This window comes from Pelodiscus sinensis, chromosome 1 (genome assembly GCF_049634645.1).
Source record: "Pelodiscus sinensis isolate JC-2024 chromosome 1, ASM4963464v1, whole genome shotgun sequence".
Taxonomy (NCBI): domain Eukaryota; kingdom Metazoa; phylum Chordata; order Testudines; family Trionychidae; genus Pelodiscus; species Pelodiscus sinensis.
In genome coordinates this window covers 229,085,534-229,107,663 of record NC_134711.1, presented here as the reverse complement: position 1 = coordinate 229,107,663, position 22,130 = coordinate 229,085,534, and the positions used below count along the sequence as shown (strand labels likewise).

General features: G+C 48.2%; 1 protein-coding gene across 8 annotated transcripts in view; it reads left to right on the top strand.

Annotated features, from left to right (window-relative positions):
- The window catches only part of TSGA10 (testis specific 10), a 93,740-nt gene that overhangs the window by 64,161 nt on the left and 7,449 nt on the right, over window positions 1–22,130 (top strand). For 7 of the 8 annotated variants that reach the window (XM_025178620.2, XM_075916692.1, XM_075916708.1 and 4 more), the window contains exons 14-18: window positions 13,420–13,530; window positions 15,267–15,452; window positions 18,048–18,257; window positions 21,278–21,480; window positions 21,835–21,945. In XM_025178620.2, the coding sequence (XP_025034405.2) occupies window positions 13,420–13,530; window positions 15,267–15,452; window positions 18,048–18,257; window positions 21,278–21,480; window positions 21,835–21,945 (821 nt within the window). The remainder of the gene's footprint in view (window positions 1–13,419; window positions 13,531–15,266; window positions 15,453–18,047; window positions 18,258–21,277; window positions 21,481–21,834; window positions 21,946–22,130) is intronic. The other variant, XM_075916690.1, reaches the window with a different exon arrangement.

Sequence of the window (22,130 nt, the reverse complement as noted above, 5' to 3'; positions counted from 1 at the left end):
GGATGCCAGGATCACCTGGATTCAAAAGGTGTATTCAGTGCCTGGAGGCTATGCCGGTCTCCGATGGGCATTCCTGCTGTGTGAAGTGCCTCGGGAACTCTCATGTCCTGGCAAAGTGCAGCCATTGCGCAAATCTGACAGCTTGCGCTAGAAGGGATCGCAAGCTGAGGCGGAGAGTCCTTTTATTCAACAAGACTCTCCAGCCTCCACAGATCTCTGAGTTGCGTTCTGCAGACGAACATCACACTGGATGAGAGATCCCCCATGGGATCCAGAAGACACTTGGTGGCAGAGCGGCAAAACCGGGGACCTCTGGCTCTTCGCCAAGGTTCCCCGCAGACAAGTCGGGCAAGGGTCGCAGCTCCTCGGCCCCTTCTGTAGCCCACCATAAGGACTCCGCTCCGGCACCCAAAAAGGGCTTGCGAGCGGAGTTGGTGCCAGCAACGGCTCCAATGGCCGCTGTGGAGCCGGCAGGGGAAGCCCCAGCACTGAGGGTATGTCTACACTACCACCCTAGTTTGAACTAGGGTGGTTAATGTAGGCAACCAGAGTTGCAAATGAAGCCCGGGATTTGAATTTCCCGGGCTTCATTTGCATATTTCCGGGCGCCGCCATTTTTAAATGTCCGCTAGTTCGGACTCCGTGCCCGCGGCTACACGCAGCACGAACTAGGTAGTTCGGATTAGGCTTCCTTTTCTGAACTACCGGTACACCTCGTTCCATGAGGAGTAACGGTAGTTCGGAATAGGAAGCCTAATCCGAACTACCTAGTTCGTGCCGCGTGTAGCTGCGGGCACGGAGTCCGAACTAGCGGACATTTAAAAATGGCGGCGCCCAGCAATATGCAAATGAAGCCCGGGAAATTCAAATCCCGGGCTTCATTTGCAACTCCGGTTGCCTACATTAACCACCCTAGTTCGAACTAGGGTGATAGTGTAGACATACCCTGAGACGTTTTGCACATGCGCAAGTGTAGCCAGCTGTACCAGCACCCGCAGGGCTTTCCCTTGGTGCCATCCCATGCTCCCCGGTGCCAGAGGCACCAGCACCGAAAACAGCACCACAGCAGAAGACTCTGCCGGTGCAGCCTGAGGCTGTGACGTCATCACCTGATCCAGTGACACCGAGCCTGAGCTCTGCAGAGGATCAATTTACAGAGCCTCCCTTGCTGCCTGCCTTGCTGCCACAAGCGGCTTCCCAGCCTTCCTTCACTTCCTCAGTGCCATCCAAAAGGCAACACAGTTCTGCACGGGTCCGGACACCATCGCTGACACCGGACCGTATGACCTTCTCTCCTGGAACTGACTCACCTCCCTCGTTCCGTTCTGATACCCATCGTCGTCGTCATCGTTACACGCCTCCCAGAGAGCACTACTATAGGTCACCTCGTCGCTCACCGCCATGTCGACACTACTGGGACCACTGTTCGCGGTCTCCTTCTCGCTACTCCAGGAGATCCTTATCGCCACGGTCTCCAAGACATCCAGCATATTCTTGTCGCTACGACACGCTCAGAAGACACAGCTGGTCTCTGTGCTACGACAGGCGGTATGACCGATGTTACCACGAGTGCTCTTCCTTTTCGTCTCATCGCAGAAGGCATTTGCAGTCACGCTCACCGCTGTTGTCTCGACCTGAGTTTCCACATGCTCCAGGCGAGTCTGCACATTATGTCACTCCACCGTCGTCTGCTGGAGATGTGGATTCAAGCTATCAGGAAGACAAGCAGGACCACACTCCTCATCAGGGGCAGCAGTGCCCTGATTCTCCAGCACGCCACTCCTCTTTGTCGCCTGATGATGCAGTGGTCCCTGGTGACTTGTCTCCTACGGAGGCCCACAAACAATTCCAGGAGCTCTTCAAAAGGGTTGCTCAATCCCAGGACATCCAGACCATGGATGTGCAGCAAAAACAGCATCGGTTGCTAAAGAATTTACAACCCCCCCAAAAGTCGAAGCTCACCTTTCCCTTTGATGACACTATCTTAGAGGTTGCCAATGACATCTGGCAGACTCCAGCTACATCCCTACCAACTAATAAGAGGTCAGTCAAGAAGTATTCATAAGCCAGAAGGGTATGGAGTTCCTGTTTACACATCCTCAGCCCAACTCCCTTGTGGATGCTGCACAACAAAGAGTAAAAATGTCCCAGGTCAAGAATGCTTCTAATGACAAGGAGGCTAAACGCCTGGATGTCTTGGGCAGGAAAATATATTCCTCTGCTACGTCAGCTCTGAGGATGTGTAACTTTGCAGCACAACTGGCAAATCATGATTTCGACAACTATTCAAAGCTGGTCCCTCTATTTGAACACTTGCCTGATTCCAAGCACCAGATTCTTAAGGCAGTAATCCAGGAGGGCTAATCAATCGCCCGAACAGCCTTGCAGATTGCGCTCGACACAGCTGATGCAGCCGCTAGATCCACAGCTTCGGCTATAGTCATGCATCGAGCGTCTTGGCTACACCAGGCCGCTGTTCCAAAGGAGTTGCAGGCCAAGGTGGAAGATTTGCCTTTCGATCGCCAGTCACTCTTCGCCCAGTCAACCGATCAGGTCTTCCACTCGGTCAAGGATACACGTACAACTTTAAAAGCACTTGGAATGTACACACCTCCCTTCAAGCGTAAAAGATACGTTCCTTACAATAGGCAAAGGCCTTTTACTTATGTGACACCTCGAAACAAGCCATATGAATAACAGAGGCCGAGACAGCGCCCCCAATAGCGTCATCAACAGCCTAACAAAGCATCCTCCCAGCAGCAGGGCCGGCAGAAGGTTTGATATGTTGATCGAGGGACTGTGGACCACCCCTTTGACAGACTCCAAACATCACACAAGGAGTGTTCCATCATCGTCTCAGGCCCTATCAACATCGTTGGACTCTCATATCCACCGACCGGTGGGTTCATGATGTAATCATCTCAGGATATGCCATTCCCTTCACTTCTCTTCCCCCTTCCTTCTCCCCTTCCCCGTCCCTTTTCAGGGACCCCTCTCAGAAGACTCTTCTTCACCAGGAAGTCTCTCGCTTGCTCACGTTAGGAGCGGTGGAAAGGGTACCAACTCGCTTTGTGGGAAGAGGATTCTATTTTCGTTACTTCCTCACCCAGAAGAAGTCAGGGGGTTGGAGGCCACGTTATCTTCGATCATTCCTGCTCTTGACAAAGGGGATTGGTTCACGTCCCTCGATCTTCAGGACGCTAACCTTCACGTAACAATACATCCTGCTCACAGAAGATTCTTTCGTTTCGTAGTGGGGTCTGACCACTATCAGTACCGTGTACTACCCTTCAGTCTCTTGGCGGCCCCATGAGTTTTCTCCAAAACCCTGGCGGTAGTGGCGGTTTACCTACAGCACCTCGACATTATAATATTTCCATACCTAGACGATTGCCTCCTGAAGGCTTCCACTGTCGATGAGGCCACGAGGGCGGTGTCCACCACTACCAGTCTATTTACAGCCCTTGGACTCATAATCAATCTAGAGAAGTCCTTCCTGACACCAACTCACGACCTGGAGTTTATCGGAGCAAGACTCGAGTCCCTGATCGCGAGGGCATACTTGCTCTAAAGAGGTTTCATCTCATACAGGACTTGGTGCAGTCAGTATCAATTTCTCCCAAGTCCGAATACTCACCTGTTTACAGTTGTTGGGGCATATGGCAGCCACCACATATATGGTTCCGCATGCCAGGCTTCATCTTCGCAGTCTTCAACATTGGTTGTTCACCATGTACACACCTTGGATGCACAGTACAAACAGGGTGGTTTAGGTGCCAACGCAGGTCCAGACTTTCTTGGCATGGTGGGACAGCTCCAACAATATACTGGTAGGGGTCCCCTTTCATGCCTGCAAGCCAGCACTACAGATCACGACAGATGCCTTCCTGCTCGGTTGGGGCGCTCACCTTCAGGAGCATCGGGCAAAGGGTCTCTGGATGCCCCAGGAATCACTACAACATGTAAACTTTCTCGAACTAAGGGCAGTCTTCAATGCTTGCAAGCATTTCCTCCACATAATTGGAGGTCACTCAATACAGATTCTCACCGACAACATATGCACGGTGTATTACGTCAATAGGCAAGGAGAGGCATGCTCCCGCTCTCTTTGCGCAGAGGCGGTATGCCTGTGGAATTGGACAATTCACATTTTCCAACTCTGGGGCTTCCCCAGTGTAGACTTGTTCGCCACCCAACACAACAGAAAATGTCATCAGTATTGCTCACGAGCTGGCATCGGCAAAGGCTCCTTGGGGGATGCCTTCCTGCTGGACTGGAGTCATCATCAATAGCTGTACGCCTTTCCTCCTCTTCCACTCATCCCGAGAGTTTTGGAGAAAATAGCAGCAGACGGCGCAACAGTAATTCTGATAGCGCCTTTCTGGCCCCGACAGGTCTGGCTAACACAGCTGTTGAGAATGTCAGTTGCCGAATCACGACGGCTACCGAAACTGTTCAACTTACTGTCTCAGCAGCACGGCACAATGCTTCACCCAGCCATCGACCGCATGTACCTGACAGCGTGGAACCTAGCTGGCTCCAAGCATCCGAGCTCTCCTGCTCTCAGGACGTGAGGCATGTGTTGATTAACAGTAGGCGGCATATGACACGTAAATCCTACCTCCATAAGTGGCATTGTTTTTAGTCATGGTGCTTGGCGAAGGATCTTGACCCTCTGTTGCTGCCTATACAACAGATCCCTGACGATGTGATATATCTAAAGGCAATGGGAATGGCGATTTCTTCCCTAAGGGTATGTCTACACTACCCCGCTAGTTCGAACTAGCGGGGGTAATGTAGTCATCCGCAGTTGCAAATGAAGCCCGGGATTTGAATTTCCCGGGCTTCATTTGCATGAAGCCGGTCGGCGCCATTTTTAAATGCCGGCTAGTTCGGACCCCGTGCCGCGTGTAGCCGCGCGGCACAGGATCCGAACTAGCCGGCATTTAAAAATGGCACTGGCCGGCTTCATGCAAATGAAGCCCAGGAAATTCAAATCCCGGGCTTCATTTGCAACTGCGGATGACTACATTACCCCCGCTAGTTCGAACTAGTGGGGTAGTGTAGACATACCCTAAGAGTGCATCTAGTGGCAATTTCGGCCTTCTGTCTTCCGGTGGACGGTCATTTGGTGTTCACTCATCCTATCACCAAAAGATTTCTGAAGGGACTCGGCAATTTATATCTGGCCCACAGGACCCCGCCAGACCCGTGGGACTTGCCGTTGGTATTGGACACTCTGATTCGTCCGCCCTTTGAGCTGCTGGCAACTTGTGATCTACAAACACTCACGATGAAGACGGTGTTCCTCCTTGCCATCACGTTGGCCCGTCGAGTGAGCGAATTGGCGGCTCTTTCAGCTGATCCACCGTACACGCAGTTCTTCAACCATGCAACAATACTGCGTATCCAACCAGCGTTTTTGCCAAAGATCAACTCTGTTTTCCTTATAAATGAGCCCATAACCCTTCAGACTTTCTACCCAAAGCCTCATTCCTCATTGGAGGACACACGCCTGCACACTTTGGATGTCAGGCAAGCACTGGCCTTTTACGTTGACAGAACTCGGATCTTTAGGAAGTCTCAATGGCTTTTCCTTTCTACAGCCAAACGTTCCAAGGGCAAGCAACTCTCTGCTCAGTGTATTTCCCACCTGGTCGTCGCTTGCATCACACGATATTATGCCTTGTGCAACAAATCTCTTCCAAGCGGACTTTGTGCTCATTCCACCTGGGGCATAGCAATATCTATTGCCTATCTTTGCGGAGTTCCATTGCAGGACATATGACATGTGGCAACCTGGTTGTCTACCCTCACATTCGCTAGACACTATGCCCTCGTGAACGTACTTACCTCTGATTCAAGTATGGCCCAGGCTGTCTTGTCTACAGCACAGGACCGATAGTTCCGAAGCACTCATAGGACAATTGAGCACTGCTGTGTATTCACCTCGAGTGGAGCATCCTCGGGGACACTACTCGATGAAGAAAAGAAAGTTACTCACCCTGTGCAGTAACATCTGTTCTTCAAGATGTGTGTCCCCGTGGGTGCTCCACGTCCCATCCTCCTCCCTGCTTCGGAGCTCCTATTTATATCTTTCAGATGCTTCTGGTTGGGAGGAAACTGACAGGACTGGACCGCGCTCAACTGAGAGGTGCGAGGAGGCAGTCGCGCATGTACGGTCTGGTAGGGGGCTACTGCTATGAAAAATTCCTCAGGTATGCGGCGCTGGGACGAGCCCAGCACCTCGAGTGGAGCACCCACGGGGACACATATCTCGAAGAACAGACGTTACTGCACAGGGTAAGTAACTTTCTTTTTTTGTCTTACATTAGCCAACTATGTATTTTTTTGCAGAATGTTGTTTTGTAACAGATTTAAATGTCCTTTTATGACTTTGATAAAAAATGAATCTGAAAATTAACTAGAAGTATAATCGTGTTAATATTTTCTGATATCTGTTTGAACAGCTGAAAAGTTTGAGTTTATAATTTTTTGCCTCTTTTAACCATAAAAAACTATGCATCAAAGTAATATTCAATAGTTCTTCGAGTGGTTGCTCATGTCCATTCGAAGTAGCTGTGCGCGCCGCGTGCACCACATCTTCCGGAGCGTTTTCCCTAGCGGTACCCGTAGCGCCGGCGGGGCGCCCCCTGGAGTGGCGCTGCCATGGCGGGGCATAAGTACCCCTGCCGGCGCTGCCCCACCTCAGTTCCTTCTTACCTCCGTGTCGGTCGTTGGAGCGTGTCTCTCTCTATAGCGGTTAGGCTTAGATAGTTAATGGTTCCCGTTTCTCACACTGTAAATAGTTGTGTAGTTAGATAGTTAGGTTTTTTGTTTTTTGTTCCTTCCCCCCTTGTGGGTAAGGAATGCCAGGGCCGCAAAGCTTCAAGGCGTGCGCTGACTGCGGGAAGTTTATGCCCAGGGGCGACCCACACGACATCTGTCTTAAGTGTCTGGGTGAGGCTCATTTGGCAATTGCCTGCAAAATCTGCAAGTCTTTCAAGCCTCGTACGAGGAAAGAAAGAGTTGCCCACTTGAAGCTTCTCCTCATGGAGACGACGCTTCAACCGGCATCGCCGGACCAGCCTGCGGTGCACAGTGCACCGGCCTCCACGCGCGAGGCCGCACACCGGCACCGGGCATCGACGTCAAGATCCTGGCACCGGTCTCACTCTCCACCATCTAAGAAGGTGAAGTCCCGGGGCAGGTCTCCGTCTAAGAAGCCGATGTCGGCTGGACACCGCACCAGCAGTTCACCGGTGCGTGTTTCCCCTCCGGTGCACCGTCGGCACCAAGGGGGTCTAGTGAGCCCTGGTCACCTGCCCTCTCATCGCCCATCTACGCCGGACACCTTTGAGGCGGCGCAGGACCTAATAAGTCTTACAACCTCCCCGCCATCATCGGTTGACTCGGACGGGTCGAGGTCGCCCCCGGTGCATGCTCGGAGGGCACCGCCGTCGCCCATGCATGGCCAGGGTCGGCATGCTACAGTGGCTTATGTGTCAGGACCAACCCCGGTGAGGTCGGCTCCCGCTACTACTATGGCACCCTTCACGACGCCGAATCATTACTCTCAGGGAGCGTCAAGCCATGGCAGGTCGTTGCTCTCCAAGTTGCCAGAGCCCCGCATGGGTGTACCGATACCATACCCCCATGGCCATGTGGCCTCCCAGGAATCGACGTCCGTCTCCGTGCCGTCATCAGCACCGGCATCGATCCAATGGTCTACCCCGGTACCGGGCCTGGGCACCCCGGTACTGCTTCAGTCGGGCACGACTCAGTTGGCATCGAGCCTGAGCACCTCGGTGCCATACCTGCTGGCCACGCAATCGGCACCAGGCCTAAGCACCCCGGTGCCGCAGCTGCTGGCCACACTATCGACACCGGGCCTGAGCACCCCGGTGCCGCAGCTTCTGTCGGCGCAACCGGCACCGGGCCTGGGCACCCCGGTGCCGCAGCTTCAGTCGGCGCAACCGGCACCGGGCCTGGGCACTCTGGTGCCGCAGCTGCACACGGCGCACCCGGCACCGGGCCTAGGCACCCCGGTGCCGCAACTCCAGGCATCGCAACCGACACCGAGCCTGAGCACCTCGGTGCTCCAGTTACTGGCGACGCAGCCGGCACCGGGCCTAGGCACCCTGGTGCCACAAACGGTGCAGCTGGCACCGAGCCTGAGCACCTCGGTGCCGCAAATGACATCGCAAACGACACCGGGCTTGGGTACCCCAGTGCCACAGCTTCTGACGGGGCAGCCGGCACCGGGCCTGGGCACCCCGGTGCCACAGTTGACTGCTTCAGCGGAGTTCGCTGCACCAGGTCTGGGTCCCCCGGTGCCGCACTTATCAGCGGCTTTTACGGCACCGGACATGGGTCCCCCGGTACCTCAAACGGCACGTCCTCGCCGCGCCCACGCAGGCAAGCCAGAGTCGATGGCCAAGTTTGCACCACATTCCTCGTCGGTTCCCCCTCGGCCTGAATCTGATTACTCTTCTATTCGGACGCAGTGTCAGTGCGGTCAGGGTCTTCGGGAGCTTCCTCAACCCACAGGTCCAGATCCAGGCACCAGAGGGACCACAACCAGCAGATGTGGCCCCCTCATGCGCAGTGGCCTTTTTGGACTCCCTGGGCCTATCATCAGTGGCAGGGACAACCACTACCATCTATGGGGTCGGAGGCTTCAGGGCACCGTTCCCGCCCCTCTGCGTCCCTGTCTAGGGCGCCTCCTCCCCCCTTCGAGTGCCGCAACAGGACCCTGTGGCACCGCAGCCACCGGTACCGGAGACAGGCTCTCCAGAAGCTCAGAACGTCCAACCGGCTCCGCAGTTGGTCACAACCGCTCCCCTGTTGATCCAGGAGTCGTCGTCATCATCCTCCCCCGATGAGGCACTGGCAGACCCAGCGCCCGGGCTACCATCAATGGATTCCAGAGCACATCAGGACCTCCTGCGGCGCATGGCTTCCAACCTGGCTGTCCCGGTTGAGCCCATAATTGAGGATACCGATCTGATGGTAGATTTCCTCACTGAGGACACCCCTGCACGCTTCGCTCTACCGCTCAATAAAACTGTTTCAAAAATTACTAATGCCCTGTGGCAAACGCCAGCAACTCTGACTCCTACCCAAAAAGGGGTAGAAAGGCATTATTTCGTCCCGCAGTCGGGTCACAAATTTCTCTACTCCCAGCCCATCCCTGGATCATTGGTCGTTCAGGCTGCGACCCAAAAAGAAAGGCTTCCCCAGCCCGGGCCTTCTCCGAAGGCAAGGGAGCCTAAGAAGCTGGACCTGTTGGGCCGCAAGGTCTACGCTACGGGTGCTCTGCAGCTCCGTATCGCTAACCAACAGGCGATGCTGAGCAGGTATGCTTTCAACACCTGGCAGGCGGTCGAAAAATTTAGAGACCGACTCCCGATGGAGGACTGCCAGGAGTTTGCAGCTATGACTTCCGAGGATAAGTCATTACTTGAACTGCCCTCTAAGCAGCTTTGGACACCGTGGACTCGGCAGCCCGCACCATGGCGACGGATGTCGTTATGTGCCGTGGAGCGTGGCTCCACGTCTCGGGGATTCCCTCGGACGTGCAGCACACCATACAGGACTTGCCCTTTGAAGGGAAGGCCTTGTTCTCGGAGCACACAGACTCCAGGCTCCATACCCTAAAGGACACTAGGTCAACTTTGAAGTCCTTAGACATACATATGCCAGCCACGCAGCGGCGACAATTGCCGTATAGGCAGCAGGGTAGAGCGCAGCCACAGGTCCCCTGTGGGGATTTCTACTGCTCCCAGGCCTCCGGTGGAGGTTCCGGGGCGGCTGCGCACCCTCAAGGGCCTAGGGGTTGACGTTGTCGCCCCAGGTCAGATTCCCAGCGGGCAGGCCCCCACGGCCCTTCCAATCAGGGCAAGCCTCAATTTTGACGTGGTGTTCGAGAGTCCCGTACCAGTCTGCCACCCTGGCCCCCCGTTTGGGGCCCAGCTTTCCCGTTTTGCCCAGGCATGGGCCCAAATAACATCAGATGCCTGGGTCCTGAACATTGTACATACGGGCTATTCTATCCCGTTCCTGGGCCCACCGCCTTCAAAACCCCCTACCCTGTCCCTAATAAGGGACAACCCTCACGAACACATCCTATTTCAGGAAGTGGGGGCAGTCCTCGGAAAAGGAGCAATAGCAAGGGTTCCCCCGCATCTGCGGGGCAAGGGGTTCTACTCCCGTTATTTTGTCATCCCAAAACCAAAAGGGGGGGTTCGTCCTATCCTGGACCTTCGATACTTAAACAAGGCGGTGGTAAAACACAAGTTCAGAATGGTGACTTTAGCCTCAGTCATCCCAGTGCTACAAATGGGCAACTGGTACGCGACTCTCGATCTAAAGGATGCCTACTTCCATGTGGCTATCAGGCCCAGTCACAGGAGGTTCCTCCGGTACTCCCCTTTGGGTTCACGGTACTCCCCTTTGGGTTATGTACTGCACCAAGGGTATTCACAAAATGTATGGCTGTGGTTGCCGCCTTTCTGCGCAATCGAGGGGTACACGTGTTCCCGTACCTCGACGATTGGTTAATCCGAGGTCGCTCATACGAGCAGGTAGAAGCTCACGTGTCACTCATAAGAGCTCTCTTCCTAAGGTTAGGGCTCATGATAAATGTCGAAAAGTCATCCCTGACCCCCTCCCAGAGCATAGAGTTTGTGGGAGCCCTCCTCGATGCGAAGGTGGCAAGAGCGTTCCTGCCCCACAGCAGGTTCCTCTCCATAGTGGAGCTGATTTCAGAACTAACCCGGTCCCCCATCACGACTCCTCGGGTCTGCTCCAGGCTCCTGGGACATATGGCGGCATTCACTTACACGGTGCGACATGCCAGGATGAGGATGAGATCTCTGCAGGCGTGGTTGGCGAAGGCCTTCTGCCAGTCCAAGGGTCTATGGGACTCCATAGTATCAGTGCCCCCCGGACATTCTGGACTCCCTACTCTGGTGGACCCAGGAATCCGTGGTGCGCAGCGGGGTTCCCTTCAACAGTCCTCCCCCCTCACTGACGCTGGTCACCGATGCAAATGACCTGGGATGGGGTGCACACCTTGGGTGCCACAGAACTCAGGGCCTCTGGTCCCCTTCTGAACGGTCCCTACACATCAACATCCAGGAACTGCGGGCGGTGAGGAGGGCCTGAGAAGCATTCCTGCCGAGGCTCTCCCACAGCTCCATCCTGGTATGTATGGACAACACTGCAGCAATTTTCTACCTCAACAAGCAGGGTGGGGCGCATTCGCCACCCCTATGCAAGGAGGCCCTGCGTATATGGCACCTGTGTGTCAAGCACAATATCACGCCTCAGGTGGAGTACCTCCCCGGGTGCAAAAACCTACTTGCAAACACACTGAGCAGATCCTTTGGAGCCCACGAGTGGTCGCTCAAGGACTCTGTCCTCAGCCAAGTTTTCCGCAGGTGGGGCTATCCCCACCTAGACCTGTTTGCCTCGGCATGCAATGCGAAATGCAGGAACTACTGTTCCCTGCTGGGGCTGGGGGAATATTCCCTGGGGGATGCCCTGACGACCGTGTGGCCAAAGGGCATTCTCTATGCTTTTCCCCCATTTCCGCTAGTTTCCAGGGTTTTGACCAGAGCGAGAACTTTCAGGTCCTCGATCATCCTCATAGCCCCCAGGTGGCCCAGGCAGTTCTGGTTCCCCATCCTGGTGGACATGCTGACCCAAGACCCTATAGCACTCCTTCCAGTTCGGGATCTGCTAACCCAACCTTGGGATGGGGGAGTAATGGTTCACACGGATCTCCGGTCTCTTCACCTAACGGCCTGGTTTATCCGTGGTTGAACCAAACAGAAAGGGAATGTTCCCGACAGGTACAGATGGTGCTCCTTAGCAGCAGGAAGCCCTCTACTAGACGGTCGTACGCTGCCAAGTGGCGGCGCTTCTCGTCTTGGGCGTCCCAGAGAGGAGTACAACCGTCCTCGGCCCCTATTCCAACTATTCTCGACTATCTCTTTCAACTCCGTTCTTCTGGCCTGTCCTTTTCTTCTATTAAAGTCCATGTGGCAGCTCTCTCCGCCTTCCATGTTGGTACGGCAGGAGCCTCTCTTTTTTCTAACCAGGTGGTTAAAAGGTTTCTTACTGGTTTGGAGAAATTGTACCCCTTGGTGAAGGCTCCATACCCTGAATGGAACCTCAACCTGGTTCTTCACAGGCTTATGTCCCCTCCTTTCGAGCCTTTGGCTACCTGCTCACTGAAGCACCTTTCATTGAAGGTTGCTTTCATAGTAGCCATTACGTCTGCTAGAAGGATATCAGAGTTAAGGGCGCTGACTATAGAGCCGCCCTACCTTGTTTTTTCACGTGATAATGTAAGGCTACGGCCTCATCCAACCAACCTTCCGAAGGTGGTGTCTCCTTTTCACCTATCTCAGGAGATTTATCTACCGATGTTCTTCCCTAAACCTCACGCATCCCCTAAGGAGCGTGTTCTACACTCCCTGGATGCCAAGCGAGCGCTTGCTTTTTATATTGACCGAACCAAATCCTTCCGTAAATCCCAACAATTGTTTGTTGCATTTGGGGATAAGGGGAAAGGTTCACCTATTTCCACGCAAAGGTTATCAAGATGGGTGGTGCAATGTATAGCAGAGTGTTATCAACTGGCTGGTAAAACCCCACCCAGGGTGAAGGCACACTCTACCAGGGCGCAGGCAACCTCGGTAGCCTTTGGTGCCCAAGTACCTATCACAGAAATTTGCAGGGCAGCCACCTGGTCTTCCCTCCACACGTTTGCAACACATTATGCGCTACCTCAACAGGCCAGGGAGGATGCAAGGGTGGGCTCTGCAGTCCTCGAATCTGTGATGTAAATATGTAAATATATAGATCTGGTTGTCTTGTTCTGGGTTGGTGAATTGTCACTGTTTAATTGTTCAAATAAATCTGTTTATTGTTCACCTTCCTTTTTGACTCTGGTGCTAAGACTGTTCCGACCCCTCCTCCTTGGGGTTAGCTTGGTAGTCACCTACTTCGAATGGACATGAGCAACCACTCGAAGAAGAAAAGAACGGTTACTTACCTGTAACTGTTGTTCTTTGAGATGTGTTGCTCATGTCCATTTGATTCCCACCCTACCTCCCCTTCGTCGGAGTATCTGGCAAGAAAGAACTGAGGTGGGGCAGCGCCGGCAGGGGTACTTATGCCCTGCCATGGTGGCACCACTCCAGGGGGCGCCCCACCGGCGCTACGGGTACCGCTAGGGAAAACGCTCCAGAAGACGTGGTGCACGCAGCGCGCACACCTACTTCGAATGGACATGAGCAACACATCTCGAAGAACAACAGTTACAGGTAAGTAACCGTTCTTTTACCTGATAATAAAATGGAATAAGAGTCTAAAGGCATATGAAGAGTATGTTCTATTTCTTCACAGAGTGTATACCAAAAATTTGCAAAGTGTCAGAATGAGTTTGATGATATGAAGTTGAAAGTGCAGGATTCAAGCACAGATATTGCCAGATTGAAGAGCACTTTGAATTCTATGGTAAGAATGAGTATGTAGGTGAGAAAATTAGAAAAAACTACATAGGTAACAAAAGCTGAGTTGTAGTTTTAATTCTTTTGCATTAGGCAAGCAAGGAAGAAGAGTACTTTACTGATTATTGTTGTTTGTTCGGGTTTTTTTTTTAAGCCCATAAAATGGGGTACTGGATGATGCAGGAACTGGGTGTCTTGCATCTCCAGGTCATTAATTTAATACCAGACTGGATCAGTAGTGACTGAAATGTAGCATCTAATTCAGGGCTACTCAACTTTGGAAGCTCCAGGGGCCATAATGATACAGCACATGCTGAGGGCCTCAACTTAAGTGTAGTTGCATCTATAAGCAAATATATGCAAATAGCTTCTTTCACACCAACGGGCATGAATACATAGATAAGGCAAGACTACACAACACGCTGGCCCTATTTAAGTCAGTTCTGCTATTAGTAAAATGCAATATTTACCTGATTTCTACCCATATAACAGCACTTTTAATGAACAATGCTAGTCTAGGAATTTAACTACTAAAACGCATATCAACAGAAGACCATTATATTGACTACTTTTTTTGTTTTGGATCCCACCTGCGGGCCGCGTGTATCCAAACTGCACCACGGGCCGCAAACAAATGGGCCGTGGGCTGCATGCGGCCCGTGGGCCACATGTTGAGTAGCCCTGATCTAATCAATATCCAGGGACTTTGAGTTCAGTCACAAATCTCCTGTTTGCTCCCATGGTATTCTTTGGCTCTATTGGTTTGGGGAGTGACTGTACACAACACAATGGGAACACAATTCCCATTAATAATAATGCTGACACTATTCCATGAAATGGTTGTAATTCACCAGATTTTTTTCAATATGAACCACTCCAAGTATATTTCAATAATCTCTCTCTTTATAAATATAAAAACATTTCCTGGGGGACAGAGTGATGTCATCTGTGTCCACATGCCACCACCATCACCTGCCTCCATCCTCAGCCGCTTGCTGTGGCCAGTCTCAGTGCCATTCCCTGCTGGGCATAGGCTGCTCTGGCTCCTGCTTTAATCCCCAGGGGGTTGCACTGCTGGGGAGGAGCTGCTGGGGATGGGTTCCCTCCACTATCTGTGCCCTCAGGCTGTGCAGGGTCCCCTCCATCATCTGAGCCCACCCCCCACTCCTTTGGGCCACCTGGTCCCCTCTACCATCTGAGACCCCCACCCTCCGGATTGCCCCACATCCCCTCCACCATCCAAGCCTGACTCCCTCCTCAGACCTCTCACTCATTCCACTGAGACCTTGCACTCCCAGGTTGCTCCTTCTCCCTCCCCCCGTTAGGGGGTGGGAAGCATAGAGAGCAGGGGGTGCAGCCCCCGACTGTCTATAAATGTTGGAACTTGTAACTTGGTATTTCTAGGATTTAGTGCACAGAGTTGAAAATCACTTATCTGCAGAACTATGACATTATTCCAATCATTTATGTGTCTGTTCAGGAATTTTTAATTTTAAAATATGAATGAGGCATATCGTTATACTGAAGAAATTCATTTTTATCATTTAACTTAAAAATGTGGTTATAGATAAGCCCATGTAAAAAGATACAAAACATTCTGACTCTTGAGAAACCTTTTATTGGATGTCCTGGCTAAAAGGGCAGACACTTTTTTTTCTTCCCTATAGATATTATGCTTCCTGTTTATTTGATATTACTCAGTACAGAAATCAGGGTTTTTTTTAATCAAATTCTGTATTTTAGGAGAGAGAGAACCGTGAACTTTCAGAGAGCTACCGCAGGGCCAATGAACAGGCAGAAAACTGGGAAACAAAATTTCACCAAGCAGAAGGAGATTGCAGCTCTGTCAGACTGATGCTCCTCAATACTGAGTCTGAGAGCCGTAGGCTGAAAGAAAGAATGGAGTCCCTTGAAACAGAGATTGAGCAAGTAAGCTGGCATAGTATCTTCATAGATGACCCTGATCCAAACAGTGCCTGGCAATATCTTAACTCTACAGTTGTTTAAATATTTCTTGTAATACCGTCTTCTACTGTATATTGCACAGAAGGAGGGGACAGAAGACAAATTTGTATGAGGAATCCTAGAACATGTTGTCACATAGGTTGGAATTCTGTTAATCACTGATTTAGGAGGCTCTTGATAGAATTTACACTTCTAAATGCCTAATTCCCATTTGAAAATGAAATTTAAACTCCTGAATCAGTTAGGCGTTACAATACTGAGCATAGCAACAAATACCTTTAACCTGGGACCAGATGTTTGGGGGATTCAGTAAAACTGGGACAAAACCCCAGTTCTATTAAAACTAACTCCTGTTCAATTAGAACTGTGGGTTGTAACCTACCCTTTAAATCAGCTTCCGTCCTAAAGACTGGAAGATAACTAATGTGATGCCAATATTTAAAAAGGGCTCTAGAGGTGATCCTGGCAATTACAAATGGGTAAGTCTAACGTCAGTACTGGGCAAGTTTGTTGAAATAGTAGTAAAGAATAAAATTGTCAGATACATACATGAACATAATTTATTGGGGAAAAGTCAACATGGTTTCTGTAAAGAGAGATTGTGCCTTACTAATCGACTAGAATATTTTGAGGGGGTCAATAAACATGTGGACAAGAGGGATCCAGTGGATATAACATACTTAGATTTCTAGAAAACCTTTGATAAGGTCCCTCACCAAAGGCACTAAGTAAAGTAAGTTGTCATGGTACAAAAGGGAAGGTCCTCTCATGGACTGATAACTGGTTAAAAGACAGGAAACAAAGGATAGGAATAAATGGTAAGTTTTCAGAGAGGAGCGAAGTAACTAGTGGGATCCCCCAAGGATCTGTCCTGGGACCAATCCTATTCAACTTATTTATAAATGATCTAGAGAAAGGGGTAAAGAATGAGGTAGCAAAATTTGCAGATGATACCAAACTGCTCAAGATAGTTAAGACCAAAGCAGACTGTAAAGAGCTTCAAAAAGATCTCACCAAGCTAAGAGATTGGGAGACAAAATGGCAAATGAAATTAAATGTTGATAAATGTAAAGTAAGGCACATTGGAAAAAAATAATCCCAACTATACATACAATATGATGGGTACTAATGTAGCTACAACTACTCAAGAGAGAAATCTTTGAGTCATTGTGGATAGTTCTCTGAAAACATCCACTCAGTGTGCAGTGGCAGTCAAAAAAGCAAATAGAAGGTTAGGAATCATTTAAAAAGTGATAGAGAGTAAAACAGAGAATATCTTAATGCCTCTATATAAATCCATGGTACTCCCACATCTTGAATATTGCATACAAATGTAGTTACCTCATCTCAAAAAATATATATTAGCATTGGAAAAGGTTCAGAAAAGGGCAACAAAAAAGACTGGGGATTTGAAATGGGTCCCATATAAAGAGAAATTAAAAAGACTGGGACTTTTCAGCTTAGAAAAGAGGAGACCAAGGGGGAGGGGGGGGGATATGATAGAGGTCTATAAAATCATGACTGGCATGGAAAAAGTGAATAAGGAAAAGTTATTTACTTGTTCCCACAATATAAGAACTAAGGGTCACCAAATGAAATTATTAGGCAACAGGTTTAAACCAAACAAAAGGAAGATTTTCTTCACTCAGCACACAGCCAACCTGTGCAATTCCTTGCCAGAGAATGTGGTGAAGACTAGGACTTTAACAGCTCTTTAAAAGAGCTAGATAGATTCATGGAGGTTAGGTCCATCAATGGCTGTTAGCCAGGATGGGTAGGAATGGTGTCTCTAGCCTCTGTTTCTCCAGAGGTGGGTGACAGGGGAGGGATCACGTGAAGATTACCTGTTGTGTTCCCTCCCTCTGGGGCATTTGGTATTGGCCATGAGAGCAGACAGTCAGGATACTGGGCTAGACAGACCTTTGGTCTGACCCAATATAGCCGTTCTTAAGGCCTCAAATTGGAACATACTTGGTAAACCACGATGTGCTCTGCCTAAACAAGGATGTTAATGAGAAGACCTGTGGCTGTGATCTTGTGAATGCTTCTTTGCTGTGATTTATTTTTGGTCACTTCCATAGGAACATCTCATTTTACAAGTAACAGCAATGTAAGTATTATTCACAATATCTAAATATTCATTTTTTCTTTTTCAGTCTGTTTTCTGTACATACAAAGTATTTATTTATTGTTCAGATAAGTAGTTCTGCTATGAAACTAAAGATCAAGCTGAAAGCAGAATTCTGAAGATTATCCACTCCACAGCACTGCAAAATCCCAAATGGATTCCAAAGTGTCAGTGACAACTTTATGATCATAAACAAGGTTTTCTGTAGTTATTCAATACAAGACGTGTGAAAAGTTTTATTTTAAAATTTACTCTAAAATCTTTCAGAAGTTCTAAGTTTTACAAAAGAATGCACAAGGATTTTTTTATTTTCCATGAAAGGTTTCTCAAAATCAATATGGATTGTTTTCTGGCAATATCAGGTTTGTGCATAGTATTAAATAGTTGTTAGTACAAGTTGTTACTTAACTTAGACCATTTGGTTTTGGCAGCACTTATCAACAGAAAAAGCCTACAAGTCACAGATTTCTACCATAAACAAGTCTCTCATGAAAATGGAAGAGGAACTTCAGAATGTGCAGCTGGAGAAAGTCTCTGTACTTGCGGATCTCACATCTACACGAGAGCTATGTATTAAATTAGACTCTAGCAAAGAACTACTAAATCGGCAGCTAAACTCTACAGCTCAAGAAGTAGAAAGGGTATGTAAAATAATATAAAATGAAATTTAATTTTTCTTCCAAATATATAAGAATTTTTTTGGTGCCTTGGGTCTAAATTTTCAAAAGGACTGGTGATGACTTGAAATGTATCAAAAGGGCATGGTCTTCAGAGGGCCGATGCACAGTACTTTCTGAAAATCGGGCCCCTTGAGGTGTCTTAAGTTGAACATCTCAGAAATGGAGTAAGCTAAAATTATTAGTCACTTCTGACAATGTGAACCTAAGATTTTAAATCCATATACCTGGTGCATCTTTCTTTGGAGCAGCTGGTTGCTAGCACAGACTTTTCCCAGAATTAATGTTGAGATGCCCAAACTCTGAAGAACCTGGCTGCTTTTCATACTGCTCAAATATTTTCAGTATAATGCTTCCCCTGTCGTTCCCTGTCTTTTTTATTTTCCTTTTGTCCCTCCTCCCAACATAACTCGATCATTCCTCTTTTCTGTCCCTGACTTTCAGCATTTTCCTTTATTTTTCCTCTCCTTTATTACAGACCCACTACCTTTAAAGATAATTCTGTGAGGTCTGGTAGTCTCTTTGCTGGGTTGTAGGTCAATTGTTTTAGTCGAATCTTGCATATTCTGCAGCTTTTCATGTCAAAGTAGTTCTGATAGGGGAAGCCACCTTCTTCTTTCATATGGCTGGGATAGGTAGCAATAATTACAAATTTATATCTAAGCTTGATAGCCAGAACATTGCTTCAAGAGTGAACTGATAAATGTTCTTCAGATCTCCTGCAAAAGAATGTAGGGGACACTCAGAGTATGTCTAGACTACGTGTTTCTGTCGCCAGAGCCATGTAGATTAGATTACTAGATGTACCCAAATGAAGCGTCGATTTAAATAATCGCTGCTTCATTTAAATTTAAATGGCTGCCGCCCTGAGCCAATCAGCTGTTTGTCGGCTCAGTGCGTTAGTCTGGACGCTTCGCGGTCGACATCAAAGGCATTTGTTGACAGCCTCGTTATGCCTCATGGGATGAGGTTTACCGGGGCAGTCGACAAATGCCTTTGATGTCGACTGCGGAGCATCTAGACTAGCACGCTGAGCCGACAAACAGCTGATCGACTCAGCGCGGCAGCCATTTAAATTTAAATGAAGCGGCGATTATTTAAATCACCGCTTCATTTGGGTATGTCTAGTAAACTAATCTACATGGCTCTGGTGACAGAGCCATGTAGTCTAGACATACCCTCAGATACAATTTGCAGGGGAAGCCCTATACTGTATAACTGGGTAGTTAGTTATTTTTTGTCAAGGTATAAATTTCTTCCATTTGATGTGAAGGCTGTACCTCAGGAATCTATTTATGAATGTGTGTAGCTTATGATTTGAAGACTTTTTAGTATGCCAGGTCTTGCATCCATATGTGAGCACACTCTTCACATTTGTGTTGAAGATTCGCAGTTTCGTCTTTGCAGATATTATTTGTGAACTCCATATAGGACGAAGAGTCTTGAATGCAGCTGTTGCTTTCCCTATCCTAGCACTGATATCCTTGTCTGTTCCTCCGTCTCTGCCCATAATACTCCCCAAGTAGATGAACTACTCCACATCTTCCAGGTCATCCCCTCCCAGTGTGATGGTGTTGTGGTTGGACTGGTTGATCTTCATTGTCTTGGCCTTTCCCTTGTTAATGCTCAGTCCAATCATTGAGGCAGTTTTTTCTAGTGTTGCAACCTTTTCTTCCATGCTTTCGTGGACATTGTCAGCAAAATCAATGTCCTCTAGCTATTTGAAAAGTGTCCACTCAGTGCCCCGTTGATGGCCATCTGTTGTCCTGCTCATAATCCAGTCCATTGTGATCAAGAACAGGAAAGACTTTGTCACAAATGAGGAGCTTTGGAACAGAGCAGGACAAGAATCACTTGTCATTCAAATCAAGAGTAGAAAGTGGAGATGGCTAAGTCACACTCAGAAAACCATCATCCAGCATAGTCCGTCAAGCTCTCATGTGGAACCCGCAAGGAAAATGCGAAAGAGGAAGACCTCGGACAACCTGGAGAAGATCTGCTGAGATTGAAGGACAACAACTGGGGTACGCCTGGAGTCAGCTAGAAGTTTTGTCTCTAGACAGAGTGAAGTGGAGGAGACTTGTAGATGACCTATGCTCCACTCCGAGAACAAGGGTTTAAGAAGAAAAAAATTTCCTCCGGAGAAAATAATACAAAAAACCCACCATGATGATAATATGTAAATAAAAGATTTCTGGGGTCCTTTCAAAAGCATCTGGCATTCTATATTAGTAGAACCCTATGTTTATACAAAAGTTTGTATCCTGTCCATGATCTACAAAAATGGTCCATGGATATAATGTGGATTTCTACAGATTTGCAGGATTCTATAGATTAAGCCTGCAATCTGCCTATTAACTACCCTCTGTATGAGGGCTGAGTGAGATTACCAGATTTGCTGGATCCTTTCATGAGCTCATCAAATAGGAGGGCTATTAGTGATTGTGGAGAGGAAGGAATGTTGCAGAATCTGTGTCTCGCTTTTCACATCGTTTATGTACATTTTACCCAAAGCTATGTATTCTCTGCCACATAGGTCCCTATTTTCTACAGCATTCCATTACAGAAATTAGCAACAAACTAAAAAGTCTATGGCAGCACGAAGTATATGCAAAATTGGAAATGTTTATGAATTAAAGTGGTCATGAATAATACTGTTATTACAGTATTCTACATATTCTAGTGTGCCTTATACCATGTATTTCATAATTACATTTATGCTGATTCCAAACTTTTAACATTTTCCATGTGCTGCAGATTTTTGTATTGATCTATATAGAACTACACTGTGAAAATTGAGAGGACAGGTAACTGAATTTTTTGACTGTGGGGTAGTAGAAAGCTGGACATCTGAGACCTGGAAAGATGATTTACATTTCAGCAGCCATCCTGCAATTTTAAATTAAAAGTTGAAACAGTACATTAAAGAATGGTTAATAGGCTAAATAGATATTAATGAAAGGCCTGTAAATCTTGTCTTTCAGCTGCAGAGTGAATGGGAGTCTTCTCGTTCTGAAGTAGAACTTCTCAGGAAACAACTAGCTAATGAAAGGATCTCTATGAAAAATCTGGAATCTTTGCTGGTGTCTAACAGAGAGAAAGAATTCCAGTCTCAAATAGCCAAACAAGAAAAGGAATCTGAAATTCAGCTTCTTAAAGAGCAGCTTTTGCTGTCCGAAAATAAACTGTGAGTAAACGACCAAGAGATAAAAGCTACATTATTATATGAACAGAACTAATTTTTGTCTGTCTTCTGATGTACATACATATATTGCTTATTTTCATTTATATTTTTGAGCAGTTAGATCTGAATTTTTTTTTAGATGGAAAAAGTTGAAGATTTACTCCCTGGTTTGGTTTAGCAATTGTACCATACACTATGTTTCCCCCTTTAGATTTTTATTTAACTCCTTTTTTGAATTGTTAATTTGACCTGCACTCCAGTACAGCCCTTAATGACTAAATTGTGTATATTGATGTATTTGGAAGGTTATAATAGCCCATTTTTTCTTAAGCACATGCAATTTTATATCCTTTACAGTGCTATTCAGAGTAGAGATTTTGCCCAGCTCAGAAATACAACAACTCAGCTAGAGTCGGAGCTAGATATCACCAAAAGGCAGCTGGGAACAGAGCGCTTTGAAAGGCAAGTGTACGTTTTTATACTACTCTTAATCACCCATGTTATTTTAGATGAAGTGTATAGTACAATTAGACTAATTGAAGGAAGATGGCCAAATATTTAAGGTACTGGGGGTATGTCTACACTACCCCGCTAGTTCGAACTAGCGGGGTAGTGTAGACATACCCTGGGTGATGTGGGTTCAATGCCATTGT